Genomic DNA, 16396 nt, shown 5'->3' with positions numbered 1-16396 from the left:
ACACACACACACACACACACACACACACACACACACACACACACACACAAACAATGACCAATGTGTGCAGTCACCCATGGCAAAGAAAAAATGCAATTACCCAGATGTCATCTCCAAATTTTTATTTAATAGCAGCAAAAGCTGGTGTGGCAAATAATTGCTTTGCTAGAGTGCATTGTTATATAAGTGAATACAATTCTAACCTGAGACCTCAGTACTTTAAATAAGATCAACAAACAACACATAAGGGTTAATTCATCCAATAAAGTACAACCACAAGAAAGACCAGAAAACCGGAGACTAAAACAAATTGCCAAATTTGGACTGCTGAGCTTCTATTTTTCCGGCCTTTCCAGTGAATGAGATGGTCAAGACAAGCTGGCAGGCAAACTTGTTCCAGATGAGCACAGAAAAGATTGAAAACTGCAGGTATTCCAGCCCTCTCTGATGTTACAGTGTTAAGGCCTCACAGTGTGCAAATAAAGCAGTCCACTAAAGAAAAAAACCCTCACACATCACAACCATTTAACAAGACTGCTGGTATATCTTTCAGACTATACCGTGTGCTTTTTGTGTGATTAGTTAGATTTCTCTCTATGTATGATATATGTATGGTATAAATATATATATATATAACTGTAACTGCTGATCTACAGTAAGAGATTACTAAAACCATGTGCTTTTCATTTTTTGACAAACTTTTAAGAAACTCATTGATTTCTTCTTTAAATATTAGGAATGATATCAGAGATTGGCCTATTTATTTGTAGGCCAGTATTATATGATAAATACATTGGATAGATATGTCGTCTGCCTGCTTAGAAATATAAAACTCTTGATTAAAGTGTATAATAAATATGCCCACATTGATTTACAGGTAAAATAATTATTAAAAGTGCATCCTTAACAAGAAGAAACCACTAAATAATGCCAGTTGATAAGTCCAGTCCATAAGCTAGCAGGGTTTTCCACATGCACCTGAAACAGATAAATGGTGGATTCATAGGTAGTAGATGCTCGCATTGCTCTCGCTAAAGACAAACTGCAGCATGCATGCATGCAGCAAAAATATGAGTGGGAGAGAGGAAGGAAGGCGTAAACTAACCATCAAATCTTAAAGGTTTGGATTCACTCAGATACTCAAGTCTGGTTTTCAACAAGGACCCAGATTAGAATTTGCTGCCACTGTGATAATAATAGGGAGTACAGGGAAAACCCCAGCTACCCTGCGGCACTTACATTAGGAGAGAAATGCACACCGGTGGTTGTAAAAGTATTACTATTACAGTTATTTATCTGTGATATCTGAGACTGTGGAAAGTTGAAACATTGGAATGGATGCATGGATTCAGGCTTACGTTTCCTGGATCACATTTGTTGATTTGTGCAGCTCTTGCTGAGGTAGTGCTAAATCCCTTAAAATCTTAAACCTTATAACTTCTCCTAAATGTCCACTTTACCCAATAGCAAATAATAATCTATCCCACAAAGCACCATTTTTACCTTTTGTTCAAAGCTATGATTATTCTGTCACCACAAATTTGACTGTAAGGCCTAAAATGTTCAATTGGTCCATCAGATAGTAGATGATGTTACTAGAGGTTGGCTATGAGGCGGCTCACAAGATTCTGGAGCTCCTGAGTCCTGCGCTCAGTAGTCTTCAGCACTTCTGTGTGATTTGCTTTTTCATTGCTCTCATAATCTGTCACAACCTTGTTGGTGATGAGGGACAGGCCCAAGACACGTAAGCGACGGTCAGGAGCCACGTCCTCCTGGGCACGTGTGCCACAGTGACGAGCCACCACCACCTCCGGGACTGTGCTCATACCTAGACAGAGGGTAGAGGTTGACATTTAATTGAGTACATAAAAACATTCCTTTACATCTCAGTTAGTACTGAACCTTGAAAGAGACACGTTAAAAAGAAAAGGTGGTTTGACTTCAGCACTGTGGTATAGGTCACACAGGATCCTTCATTTCACAAAATGCAACTTTATAGCAATTTCTATTAGATCATCCCTGCTTAATTAATCTCCATGGCTTGGCTTTCTCTTATAAATGTGTAGTTACCAACCCAAATCAAGCTAACACCTCACAGAACATGACGAACATGCCATAACAAGTAGGCTTAAACTTAAGTGTAAAAGTAGTACTAAGATAGTTTTAAAAAATTGTGATAGTGGCCCTCCTCTGAGCAGCAAAACAAGCCAATATGACTATATTATTAAAGTCATAAATAAACATAGGTATATCCAATGTTTTAGCAAACAGTTGCTTATTAAGAATTCATTTGGAGTCATTTTCTTATCGTTATATGATGTATTTAAGATCCTAATTAACTTGTCTGCCATTTGTTGCTGCGTCTGTAGCATAAAGTGTTGAATTTTTTTAAAAGGATTATGGCAGTGAAAGTTCATGAACTTAGACATTCATTTTTATTAGCTATCTTGTAATAACTATTCTGTCATAAATGGCATATTTTCCTATAATTTAGCAACTACTCTGGCTGTGAACTGACATATGTAAAAGTAAACTATAGTAAAACTCAAAAAGATAATGAACCCAGGTAACAACTTTCAAAATGTATCATCTTTTTCTGCCAATTTTACTACACAGAAAATATTTACCATTAAACATGCTACATTTACTGCAACTGATCTGATGTAGTTAAAACTGGTTTATATCAAGTTCTTGCTTTGTAGGACATGAAAGTCTAAATCACATTATGATGCATAATAACACAAACAAAACATCAATTGCTATACAGTGAAAAAAGAGTAAGAGGGTGTATGCTGTGATGTATATGATGTGAACCGGTGGTTACAAGGATGAAAAAATGATCTCTGATGATAGCTGATTTTTCAAGTTGGTACTGAAAAAGGTGCACGTGAAACTGATTTAGTGATGAGGTGTCTTGTGTTGTGCCCCTTAAGCGGAGCAGTAAGTGTTGGAAAGGAGTTATTGGTTTGAATTTGAAAGTAAAATTTAATGCCATTATTATCTGTGTAAATTAAAGAAAGTCAGGGTACTCGATCCATGTGCACAGGTGGAAATGAATCATATGAGCTCTATGATGTGTTCTTGGTTCAGTAATATCTCTTGTAGTGAGGGAACAAACTGAGAGGAAGTAGCACAGCAAACTGGGAGGCAGTGTTACGGCTCCCAGTTTGATCTCCACCAAATTATTTAGAATTAGAATTTATTCATGGATGGATCTAAAGAGCACAAGTGAATAAAACTGTAATGAAGGCAAACAATAAGCAAGTCCAATCACGTAACATAAACCTCCTTCTGTATTGTCATAACAACAAATCACAAATAACACTACTCAGATAGTTTTTCTGATTTGTTCCAGTCATAGCCTGAATCCAAACCATTTACTGTTGACTTGTAGACTCTGCATGTATAAATTATTATTTTAACCACAGAGCTGAATTATTTAAATAAGAAAACAGAGCTTGTATTTAAACCAACTTCACCTTCAAAAACACAAAAGTATTGTGCAGTATAATTGTGTGTAACTGTATACTACCACATAATGTGCAAAAACAAGTGTGGGGGGAAAGAAACAGGGGAATTAGAAGAAGCGTTTTCAAGAGTGAAGAATTGCAAAGTCATTCATACTGTATGACTTTGTAAAAACTGGAGGTTATGTAATAATAACAGGAGAGCCAGGTGCCAAGTTGGTCTGTCAATGATCTGAACAAATAAGTAACAAATACAGACTCATACATAATACATAATAGATCACTAGGAGGACCAAATGAAAAATACTATCCTTTATACAAAACAACATTTTGCATGCATAGATTTTGAAGTCATTTTTAGGTCTTTAATTTAGTTAAGCCATCATATCTTGTGTACCTTTAAGTCTGGGGTTCAATATCGGACAATTGAACCAGACAGGAAAACTCTGTAGTATCACATAAGCTTGTTTTTGCACTGTCCTGTGAATCAGGTGAAAACTGATGCTTTTTTCCCATATGGAAAAGAAATAGTAAAAACTTGTAAAAGACTTGCATAAGATGTGGCCTACTTCATACAGTGAATCATATAAGGCTTATATGATTTACTCATGAAAGTGGCCACTTTCTCATTACTTTTATATATTGTTTTAGTAAGTATCCAAAACATACAAGTCTCATTTAGATAATTTTTTCAAGGGATCTTATATCTGTTTTCACTCAAGACAGATACAAACTTTATAAGATTTATATATATCTTTTCCATATGGGTTAGCTTCCACTAGTTCCAACTGTTGGGGTAATATTACTGCAGAAATTTAACTGTTGGTACATCTTCAAAGTAATTCGTCTCTCCGTATTCATATTTTTTTAATGTCTGTATGGTGGCTCTTGTAGATGTACTGTTATGAAGTTTTAACCCTTTATGGTACCTTTTAAAAGGACACTATCTGAACTGAGGATGAAGGAGCTGTACTAACCCACAGCATCAGCCCCCAGCTTCTGCAAGAGTTTGCACTCAGCAATGGTTTCATATGTTGGGCCAGCCAACATGCAGTATACCCCTTCCTGCAGGAAGCTGTCATAGCCCAGTTCCTTTGCTGTTTTTCTGGTCAGGGCTCTCAGGTCACGGTCATATGCATCTGACATGCATGGGAACCGCACTCCAAACCTGCAGGGATAATTAATGCATGAATGAGACACAGGAGTAATGTATAAGATACAGATTTTCCTTTCACTGCCCTGCCCGAGTGTTTCTGTACCTCTCATCATTGTGCCCACACAGAGGGTTCTGTCCTGCAAATCCGGGCATGTTGATGTGATCTTTAATGAGCATGATGTCTCCCACACTGTAGGTGTCATTGAGTCCTCCTGCTGCATTTGTCACAATCAGAGTGCTCACACCCAGCAGATAGAAGACTCGCACTGGGTAAGTCACCTGGAAAGATAAAAATTGTATGCTTCAGAGACAGCAGCTGTCACTCTTTTATGGTCTCAGTGTTTGTCAGTAAATTACAGAAGGAAGTTACAGGTAACCTGGGAATAATAGCAAAGCAAACAATTCATCATATGAAGCAAACATTATAAAAGTGCCAGCTTCTTTATGTACTGATGTCAGTAAGATTTTTATTACTGTAGGTTTTTGCGCATGTGTGGTACAGTGGTGGTTCTGTGCTAACCTTTATATGGCAACTGATGGCCCATAAATGACTGTTGCTACTTTTCACTGCAGTCACATTTAGAAATTGTTTTTTTCTATTTCACATTCCCCTAGAGATTGAATTGCCTATGAAAGTGCTCTGCTAGTTAGTGCAGAAATGTTATCGAGTAGCTTGCTATCTTGATAAGGTCAGTGCTGTCACTTTGGAACATTGGTATGCTTGATATAGGATTTGCATATTATAAGCCCACAACAAACTTTGTTCCATGGACAAAATTTAAGCAGAGCCGTGTGTAATAACAGGACTGCAGAACCTCTAAAAGCAAACGAATGATATAATGTTTGGTGGAATACTTCTTCTAAAAAAACATATTCATTGTATAAGACAAAGTAATCAATTATAGGCACTTATTATTGCTGGTGTAATCTTTACTATACTAAATGTTTCAGATGAGTGTATTGCCATGGTAACAATAGCTGATCTGCCTAACCACAAGACAGTTGTGATAAGCGTGTCTTTAATTTGGCAGATATTCTGTCATTAAGCAAAGTACTGGAACAATTAAAATGTGCGGACAAACATCAGAGTGACACTGAGCCATGCAGTTACTGTACATGGTTAATAAAAACATCCCATCTAATGTTATCTTGGCTTTATTTTTTTCAGGTTGCCAAGTAGGACTTAAGGACCATAACACAGGACAAAGTCCAGTACATTCTGCCAGTGCGCCCCAGGGTGGCTGTGGCTACAATGTAGCTTGCCATCACCAGTGTGTGAATGTGTGTGTGAATGGGTGGATGACTGGATATGTAAAGCGCTTTGGGGTCCTTAGGGACTAGTAAAGCGCTATATAAATACAGGCCATTTACCATTTTACCATTTACCAGAAAAGCAAATTTGTAGTAGAAAATTTTACTTAAGCTGGCATAGGTGGGGGGTGGCATATGCAGACGATTCATCTAGAGACATTTAAAATGTTGTTTGTCTATACTTCTAACTGGATATAAGAGGACTATAAAGCATCTGACCTTCTGTTACTATAAAAAAAATGTGTCTTTATGATTCAGGGGGGTCATATGGAGAATTTTATGTGGATATGGCATGTGAAAGCGGGTAATAAAAGTCAAACCAGGATACAGTCTCCACAGGCCAAAGGGCAATCCAATGTGACACACTGGTTGTCATCTCAGCACTTCAGCTGATCATTCTACAAACTTGGTAAATTGTTACCTCAAGTTGTACCTATCCTTGATCCTTGATGTCATACACCCAAATTTCCCCTTGTGGGACAATTAAAGGATTATTCTATTCTATTCTATTCTATTCTATTCTATTCTATTCTATTCTATTCTATGTAAGTGCTTATTAAAAGTCACTAGGCTATTTGGGAGAAAGTCTTAACCCTCTCAAGGCAGGCGTTGCCGATTTGCAACAGTTAAAAACTAACAACCTGATTACCCCACATACATATTTTATGAGGTTTTTTTTTTACTCAGAAGTACCACTGCAGGACTTGGTTGTGCATTAGCAACAAAAAGTTTAATTTGAGCCTGAGAGGGTTAATTGTCTCAGAGAACAGCTTTCTCTCATAGAATATAAGCTTTATGGAAGAAAGTCTGATTTTGACTCATCAATTTAAAGAGCAACAATCTATTTTGACGGCAGTTGGAACTGCATGTTTTTCTCAGTGTGACTGACTATGTCAGAATTTAAACTGCTGGCTGAATTCTACAGTACAGTGCATCGTTTGCATCAGCAAGGTCTCAAGACACAGAAGCGAGTTGGGTTGTGTAATGGAAATGTTGTATTTGTTCCAGAGTTGCTTGTTTTTTCACAGCACAATAATGCTGATTCATGAGTTATGAAACTATTCTATGAAACATGATTGATACAGTCTTGAAGACCCTGAATGTTCTGCTGAGGGAACGACTACACCATATGAATGTGAAATGAGTACACCACTTCGTCTGTGTGCCGAGCCAGAGTCTCAGTCCCATATGCATATAATAACCTTTTTAATGAAAACTCTGAATGATGACTGCTTTTTATTTGTCTTGTTCTTTCGTTACTGGATTTCTTCTGTAATTTGGGATAGAAATTGTGACAGAAAGCTGCTCATGAGGCAAAGCAATAACAAATAAATGTATATCTTTGCACATTTTCACATGGAGGCCATTCAAAATGCAGTTAGATCAAATATAATCCCAGCAGAGCAGAGCATGGAAGTGGACAATTAATGGGTTACATCCCAAAGAGTAAACACCAGGTATCTGCTACTCACAGTAGCTCAAAGAAAACACCAAGCTTTCTTAACATAAGCAGAATACGCAACTAAAGCTCCCCACACAAGACTGGTCCACACACTGACTAACCAGCTCTTCACTTGCTTATATGCTGCTAGGTGGCTGATTGCTGAATAAAGCCAGCTGTCCACTGGCTCCTCGGGCGAGCTGGGTGGAAGCTAAACTACTGGATGAGAAAAACGCACCCACACAACACACAGACTTGCTAGGGCTGTAACAAATATAAAACTCATATCAGAGACATGACTGTTTTTAGCCATACTAGCCTCACTGCTATTTAGATGATTAAAAACAGTCATGTCTCTGTATTTACTGCAGACTGAAATAGTTTAACTTTTGCTTTGTGTGGAACCAACATTTTCTTAGAACTGCAGCTATTTATAATTGTAATCCCACAACGCCAGTTTAAATATTGGTAATTTATTACTTATTTTTATTGTGAAATAACTATACACTCTATATAAGATGGCTGTAGCCAATGTGACATCAGAAAAGAAAAAGATGGTCTAATCTGGGTAATAAAAGGTACCACAAGCAGTAGATTATCTCTACATACTGCTGCTTACCGTTTGTATGTTGTAACCCTCGTAGAAATGGAATCTCCCCTGCATACAGACACACTCGCAGCCATTCAGCTTGCCAAACACCAGCTGCCCTGCATGACCCTGCACTGCACAGCGCACGTGTAGCATTAGCCATTGCTGGCATGAATATGCACACTGTCCAGACAGTAATAATGAGTTTTAGGAAACCGCTTACCAGTGCTGGTGGGAAAATGTGGAATATCCTCATATTTGAACACTGTCTTCTCCTCCAGCAGATCAGCTAGACCGCCCAGGCCTGAACCACAGATGATGGCCACTTTGGGACGCTGCTTTGTACGGTTAAGCAGCCAGTCCGCTGTCTCCTTATAGTCTTCATAACTGTATATGAAAGTGTTAAGGAACATAAACAATATCAAGTCAACATGTGCAGCTTTAACTGAGAATACAAAAGTAAGACATTGTTGAAAACAGAAGAACCAGCAGAACAGCTTCAACTGAAAGTTGTTTTTAACTTCTATAGGCAATCATTAAAAGTCAGAACTCTAAAAAATAGAAAGATTAATGAGTTTTGTTCAGTTAAGGCTTTTCTGTGTGGATCAACTAGCCTGACCTGTCTATCCAGCTAAAGTGTGTCCCTTTGTGATGACAAAGTTTCCACAACTCATGTAAAGCTAATGCTCATTGTCTCACTGATTGCACTGGTAGAGTTACCCACTATTCAGCAAAAGCGATGTTAAAAATAAGTGAAAAGATCATCTGGAGGAGAAATGTGGGAGTAAAAACCCACAGAAATGAACACTGTAAAAATATGATTCAATGATGCAGGGTGCAACACACTGAAGGGCTTTTACTTTGCTATTTTGAGTGCACCAGGCAAATTATAATTCAGGGGTGCTGATTTGATTGGGAATGCCCCAAGGTACTACATTATATAAAGCCTGAACCAGTCTGTAATTCTGGTTATAAATGTGGTAGTAAAGCTATAACCTTGTTAATGTTCCCTCAATGCCTCAAGTCAAGCCTTGTTGTTAAAATACAGAGACACTTCAGGCCGTGGCCTTTACCAGATCAAGCTGAAGCAGGGGAAAGCCCAAAGACTCTAGAAATCCCATCTAAGATATATGCTATATCTGATTAGAATTAGATGTTCTGGCTTATCTTTTCCATATTCCACCTGTTTCTTTGCTAAAAACCTAGCATGGAATTATTTTAGCAACAGTAGATGTTTTGGCAACTGGGATGGAGAGTTCAGTCAAAGTCATAAAATTTCCATGAAGTAAGAAAGTAGGCCAGCTGCCAAATATATCAGGGGCCTATGCATCAAAAATGTTATCCAGAAGAAAGAAACTGAAAGTAACTGAATCATTATCCAGTCTGTCAGTTGCAATTGTGGCTCTATAACTAATTCTTCTAATAATAACTAATTTTCAGCTTTGTACAAGAACACCAGTCAGGAAGATTAACACATGGCTGTACAAACGTCTGCTGGATTAGAAGGTGGAGAATAAATGACAGCATGTCAGGTTATTTAACCATTGCATGTTTTTTTTTATCAGTGATTTATAAACCCAAGCAATGGAAACATGGAGACATCAGCAGGGGTGTATAATATGTAGCATAGCAATAAAACCATCTCTTATTCAGCAAGAACATGATGACAGCTCTCATTCCTGTAATTCTGCTGTAACCTTTTATTTAAGGGGAAGTAAACTTTCCCCATAAACAAGATGAATTTACTTTTGAGTAGCCAACTAGACTTACCAAATAACAATTATAAGAACTTGATGTTTAGCCATCTTTGTATGATGGTGTTAATCTGTTAGATTATCCTGTTTTTTAAATTACATAATAACCTTACAATTTCTACTATGTGTTAGCATTTTAAAGTCATGTCAAAATGACAGCTTGTAAAAAAACTGTGAAAAACTCAGTACAATCCATGTTTCATTAGCTAAACCAAATTTAGTTGCAATAAGTTAAAGTAGCTGTTTTCCGTGTCATCCTCTACAGTAGCTTCTAATTTTACAGAGCAGAATCTTAAAAGCAGAACCTCTATAAAGCCTTCTGCTTTTGTAGAGCTAATAACACCTGGATGTTATTTACTTTTTTAGTCCTGTGGCAGTAGTTTTTCACAGCTACCTAGCAACATATAGAGTAATATATGGGTAAGCCAGTACATTTTATTTCGATTTTTCTCCTACCTGCCTTTCAATTGAGCTCAATGTTTATCTAGGTTACGTTTGTCTTTGAGCTCACTTTGTGATTATGTTCAATTATACAACAGCAAGCAGGAAGTGAGTTTGTAAGGGCTCTCCTTCCCTTGAACTGGTGGGCTGGTATCGTGTGGAGCTGTCCGTGGTGCTGCGGGAAATTTGTATTCAGGCTCTGAAGCCTGACTGCCACATATTTCTGGCATTCCGAACACAAAGTCCCGAAAACACAAAAGGCAGCTTGACTAGTCGCGGTAGTTGCTAAGCCCCAGGCTTTGAATTAGACACACAAGACAGGCCTGTAAAGTAGGCGAACATGCAACCAGTCTGACTAGATCATTATGATAGATAGCAATGACATTTGCATTTTTATATATTAACAATGCAGGTTATTCTTCCCTCACGCTGTAGGTAAAGGCTTCCACCTGTCATATTACGACAAGCTCACTTCATAAGAGGAAAACCCTCATTGGCTGGTCTAATCTTCAGAAATAAGCGTCCTGTCACTTTTGCCTTCATTATACGTTTCTCAAAACGCACAAAATGCTTTATGTAAATCTTAGGATTTATTCTTTAGACCCCCTTCAACACCGTCCACATTCCAATTAGACAGCGTAGTGGCCTTGACAATCATTAGGCTCTTTTCACTAACATCCAGCCTTGTCATCCAGCCTTGTCATTCCTACCTGCAGTGACTGCTGGAGGGGTTTGCCGCTTCCATATCCGACGATGGCGACGATAAGGTCCCGTTTAGTGTTTATTTTCACAGGTGCTTCCCGTGTATGGTAAGCCAGTTAAAGCCGCCGATGGAGACTCTTCTGCTTGGGTGGACGGAGTGCGGAGGGGGTGTTGCGCGTTGACGTCAAGACATTTCGTAGGGGATGGGGCGGGGCTTACACAGAGTGCCGGTCGCACTTTGAAGAATACAAAATCCAATTTTCCAGCCGACTGGGCAATTTACTGATCCGTTTCTCATGACGAGACAAGACCGGGAACAGAGGGAGAAACAGTGAGAGGGCGACAGAGAAGAAGGGAAAGGAAAAGATAAGGAAATAATAATAATAAGATAAAATCTAAACAGTAATGTTGTGGATTTTTTTTGTTATTGTTTTTTACCCCACAAATATAAACAAACATTTCAGATTTCAGATGTTCCATTGAACACCAGTTCGGGGAAATCCCGCATGTGTCTGAAGCATGCTGTACAAATAGTGGCTCTGACTAACAATTCAAAGTGCTGACTCAGGGATTAGTAGAAAAGAATGAACGTGAAAACACACAAAAACCTAATACAAAGCAGTGACACAAGGCATAAGAAAAGGGGGGCAATGTACTGCATGTAATTACAGAGACAGGATAAAGTAAGGTAAATACAAAGCTTATTTGTTTAATATTTTATCTTAAAAAATCACGAGTTTACAATTAACAGGTCTGGTTATGGATTAAAGCCAACAACTCATAAACCATAAACATTCCAGAAAAAGTGAAAAATAGTTTAGTATAACATTTCAACTTAAATATGAATAGTTCCTATTTAATGCAACTTCTTTGCATTTATTTTTTTTTCATTTATTCACATGGGACAAGTTAGAAACAAAAACATGTCATGGTGGTGTTGTGTAGCAGGCTGGAGTTGGACCCAGATGCAAGACTCGAACACAAAAGAGATTACTGAAAGAGGCAGCTTTTATTTGCAGCAACAAAGCACTAAACTAAATACATGAAAACAAAACCTAACATTGGAAACTGAGAACTGAAAACTAGAAACGTACAATAAAAAACTAGGAACTGGGGAGAAAGCAAGGAGAAGTCAATGGCCAGCGTTGGTATTGGCGTGGTGTGGCGTGGTGGTAGTATCGGACGGAGGCCCTTGGGCGGCTTGAATGGTGGCTGGTATTGACAGGGATGGGAACCCTTGAGCAGTGCAGGATTGGGCAGTGCAGTGACCACTGGTTCAGGCAGAGATAAACCAGATGGAGCAAGGACCTCTGGTGGAGTAGAACCAGAAAGTGCAAAGAGCTCTGGCTAGCTGGAGCTGTGCAGGGTACACAGCCTGTTAAGGGTGCAGCGGCTAGGGCTACACAGCACATGAGGCTTCGCAGGCTCAGGCTGCAATGTGGAGACCATGGCTAGCTGGGCAAGCTCGCCTGACCCCCAGCGGAGACAGATGACTGGGACGCCTCAGCTGAGCCCCCAGCAGAGAATGAAACGAGAACCTCCGGGGGACCAGAACAATCTAAGGCCTCAAACTCAGTCTCTGAATTCCAGTGTTGGGTAAGTTACTTTAAATTAGTAACTTAGTTACATTACTAGTTACTTCTCTCAAAAGTAACTCAGTTACTTCAAGTTACTCGTTACTTTCAAAGTAACTAGTTACTAGGGAAAGTAACTTTGGTTTTACTCAGAATTCTCTTGTTAATGTGTTGCTTCCGTAACTGGATACCCAGCGAGATTGCCAGTCTTCTAGCTTGCTTACTTGCCACAAGTGCACTGTGCCACCTACCAATAGAAAGGAAAAAATAATGTGCATATTTCCACGAGTGAAATCCCACGCCTGGACCATCATTGACCGCCGCCATGATTCTAGCCTACGTCACAGTGTCACGTGCGCTTTTTACATCCAACACGAAAACTGCAGTTGTGGTGCTTTCGATTGTACTCAGAACTCGGAAATTCTGCCTTCCGAATAGGAAGATGTAGGTAACACCAGACTGCAGATGAGCTGCATACAGAGCTGGACTGGGACAAAAAATCGGCCCGGGCATTTTGACTAGACAACAGCCGCCATTATAGGAAAAATCATAAAGCCTTTGAATGAAAACAAACCCTGTTTTGACTGTGATGTACACTGTCTTGATGGTTTATATGTATCAATCTATCAATAGTTTGTTGTAAGATTCAGATAATTATTTTTTTAAAGCTAGATATTTTAAATGAAAATAAGAAAGTATTTCTTTGTGCCCCCTCTCCCTGTTAATGCCCTACCTGCCCCCCTGGCAAAACTTTGCTAGACCCGCCCCTGCACAGTTACCAGCTGTCAGCTACATAGAAAAGGATCCTGGTGTTATTTGTCTCTCAGAAACAGTTCATAACTTCCCTTCAACTCATTCATGTCACCTAAAAGGTAAACCTGTTTCTCTATCACCTGTTCAGCTCTGATGATTCAGTAAGGACATCTCCTGGTTTCATCTTCATGTTTCCCTCTCACCAGATAACCAAACCGATATCATGACCAGCAGCTTTTACAGCTGTGGCTCCAGCAAACATCAGCTGATACTAGAAAGCAATATTAAATCAATTCTAACAACAGCTGATCAAGCTTAAACGTGCTGCTGTTGTTTAGCGCGACATCCGCTGGTTTCTTCTTTCTGGCGCAAAGTGGGCGATAAACAAACAAGAGAGACGGGACTTGCGTCAGAAAAGCCGATCAGCTGATCATTGATCAGTTTCATTATTGAAGTAGAAACAGAAGAGGGAGGGGAGAGAATGAGAGAAGAAGAGGCAGCTGTGTAGCAAAGACACAGAATAACTTCAGCTTTGTGCCTTTTTCATTGTAGCTGAAGTCCGGGACAAACTGTTCCTTTTCACCGCAATACGAAACGCATAATATTTTCTCTGAATATGAGACGATTCTGTTTTTACAGGACGGTTGGAAACTCTACTAACTAACTTTATGAACAAAATAAAGTTCAACATCATTAACATCATAGCACCCATCCAGCTGTATAGAAACTCGTCATGCTAGCTAGTACGCAGTACAGAAAAAGTCAGCATAACGAAAGTATACTACACCTAAACTTAGTTTATATCTGACCCAGACAGACTGCAGGTCATAACTTCTTACCTGAAGTTCAGTTCACCTGACACTCGGACTCCTCGGGTCTCTGCTCCTCCTGCCTCCCCTTTCCCTCGTCCACCTGCTGGCCTCCACCACTTGCTAATGAATCTGTGGATGCTCCGCGATAGCCACCACAAGAAGTAATGAATAACGAGCCTATCTAAATCCCAGTAACGATTAACGCGTTCCTGATTTTGGCATAATAACTAGTTACCGTGCTCATTATCACAATAATAACGTAGTTACTGTAACGCATTACTTAATAACGCGTTAGTCCCTACACTGCTGAATTCCGCCTGGGTAAAGTTTCAGTTTGTAATTGGCCCAGTTTAGCTACACAACAGTTCCAGAAAAACTGTTATTATCCGGAACTGGGTAACAAAGCCTTGGAATAAACAATCTCAAGGCCCTTATCCATTAGCAGCTACTCAGATCGACTCACCCCCTTATCACCACAACTTGGCTTGGATTGACTGGTTTCCCATTACAACCTAGTACTACCTTGTGTGCATGCTTGTCAACATAGCAATGCATCTGCACGTCCCAAGACATCAATAATGTGCGATACGAAGACTAAAGGTGGACATTCAGGCAAGAATATACCTACTGCTTGGTCTGTGGCTTTTCGTCAGACTCAAGGATCACTGCATTTCTTTTTTTTGGGAGCTATTTCCCTCGTTGCTGGGTTTCAAAGATGACGTTTTTGACTTTCGTGAATGAGAAGCTCTCATGACTCATTGAGTGACACTACTGACCAGCCAATCAGTGTCATGCAGTGTGACGACATCACATTTTAGTACCTGCTCGGATCGTTTGGATCTGAAAAAGTACCAGGTACCAGGTACTATGACCTAATGGAAAACTGTGGTAAACTGTGCCGAGTCAATGCGCGAAGGTACTGACAGAAAAGGGGCTATAAAGTTTCCAGGCTTGGGAGGAGTGTGAAGAAAACAGTCTTCTAAATTCTCTGAGCTGGAGTTACCAGTCTCTGTAGTAATACTTCCAGGCTTGGAAGGAGCATGATGAAAACTTTTTTTTTTTTTTTTAAATGGAGGAAACTGCGTCAGAATAAACAGTTTTAGAATCTAAACACTCAGATCAGGACAGCTTTGTCTTTAAAAAAAAACTTGGGACCTGGAGGAGGAGAGACATGGAAAATTTCTTCCGCCGCTGCAGCTGTGGTGATATAGGAGACTCCTGCTGCTGTGGTGAGGTAGTAATGGAGGAATTAAGCTGCAGCGCTGTAGAAGAGGAGGACCAATGACCTGGGCCAGCTCTCAGTGCCTCCTTAGCCTGAGTCAGGGAACAGCCAAAATCCTAAGCTATACATGTAAACAAAACCTAACATTGATTGGAAACTGAGAACTGAAAACTCAAAACCAGGATCAGGAACTGGGGAGAAAGCTAAGAGAAGAGAGGGACACAAGGACAGCAGGGGAATACACAGCAATGTGAGACAACACAACAACAGGCAGAGGAAGACGGTGGACTAAATAGAAAGAGACATGACAGGGAGGAAGCAAAACTGAATACAATAAACACAGGACATGGGACTATCAAAATAAAACAGGAAACATGCACACACACTAAGACGTGGGGTTGACACTGGGACTGGGGATGAGACAGACATAGGGACATAGCCAACTGGGGAGACAGAAAGGAAACACAGAAATCAGACACAGGAGATAAACGAACATGAAGACAAGGGAGACTAAACATGAAATGAGGAAAACGGGGGAGGAACAGTATCAAAAACCTAAAGACTAGAACTATAAATATAACCTGAGCAGATAGTAACTAAGAAAACTAGAAATAGAAATGTTTAAACTGGAAACTTAAGCAAAAGCCTAAGACTTAGAAATGCTGGTACCATGACAAAATAAGAAGATGATCAAAGTGTCTCATCTACCAAATCAGTTCAGATATGTACTGTAAGTCATGAGTAATCAGTCAGGGGGGATAAAGTAGACCTGCAGATTTAATTGGAGCTTCCTGCCCTTTAATCGTGCTCACTGGGCTTTCAAATTCCTTTTGTGTCTCATATGCCTGCACAATGACCCTCTTGAACACAGAGTGCTCAGCTGATGTTTGGTTTTAATGGATGTGGTGGTGACTGCTTGTGTGTCTGTGTGTAAGAGAGCAGGATTTTGTATTTAATACATAGTATAAGACATATAATCAGAATTATTTTATTGTATCTGTGGGTTATAGAGATACATAATTTCTTTCCCCGTTGAAAACTTGTGAATTTTCAGACGCAGTGAACCAAGCCATACTCTGTGAAACAGGGCAAAGTAGGCTTCTTTAATTAAACTCAAGATCAAATTCAACACACTTCTTAAGTCTTCAAATAGCTTAAGTTCAGATAGCATGTT

At 39.5% G+C, this 16396-nt stretch overlaps 1 protein-coding gene across 2 annotated transcripts; it reads right to left on the bottom strand.

The window, feature by feature from the left end:
- Nucleotides 1-107: 107 nt before the first annotated feature.
- On the bottom strand, nt 108-11010 carry pnp6 (purine nucleoside phosphorylase 6). 2 transcript variants are annotated; one of them, XM_026172966.1, is made up of 6 exons: nt 10870-11010; nt 8188-8351; nt 7995-8098; nt 4727-4902; nt 4445-4635; nt 108-1828 (listed from the first exon to the last, which is right to left on the bottom strand). In XM_026172966.1, exons 1-6 carry the CDS (start codon nt 10902-10904, stop codon nt 1596-1598), a joined length of 903 nt encoding a protein of 300 aa, XP_026028751.1. In that variant the 5' UTR covers nt 10905-11010; the 3' UTR covers nt 108-1595. The 2 variants fall into 2 exon arrangements, with proteins under 2 accessions (XP_026028751.1, XP_026028753.1); XM_026172968.1 differs by having other exon boundaries at nt 1776-1828; nt 4527-4635.
- Nucleotides 11011-16396: the final 5386 nt, after the last annotated feature.

This window comes from Astatotilapia calliptera, chromosome 7 (genome assembly GCF_900246225.1).
Source record: "Astatotilapia calliptera chromosome 7, fAstCal1.2, whole genome shotgun sequence".
In the NCBI taxonomy this organism is placed as follows: domain Eukaryota; kingdom Metazoa; phylum Chordata; class Actinopteri; order Cichliformes; family Cichlidae; genus Astatotilapia; species Astatotilapia calliptera.
Note: the sequence above shows the minus strand (reverse complement) of the source record. Positions and strands in the feature narration are given on the sequence as shown.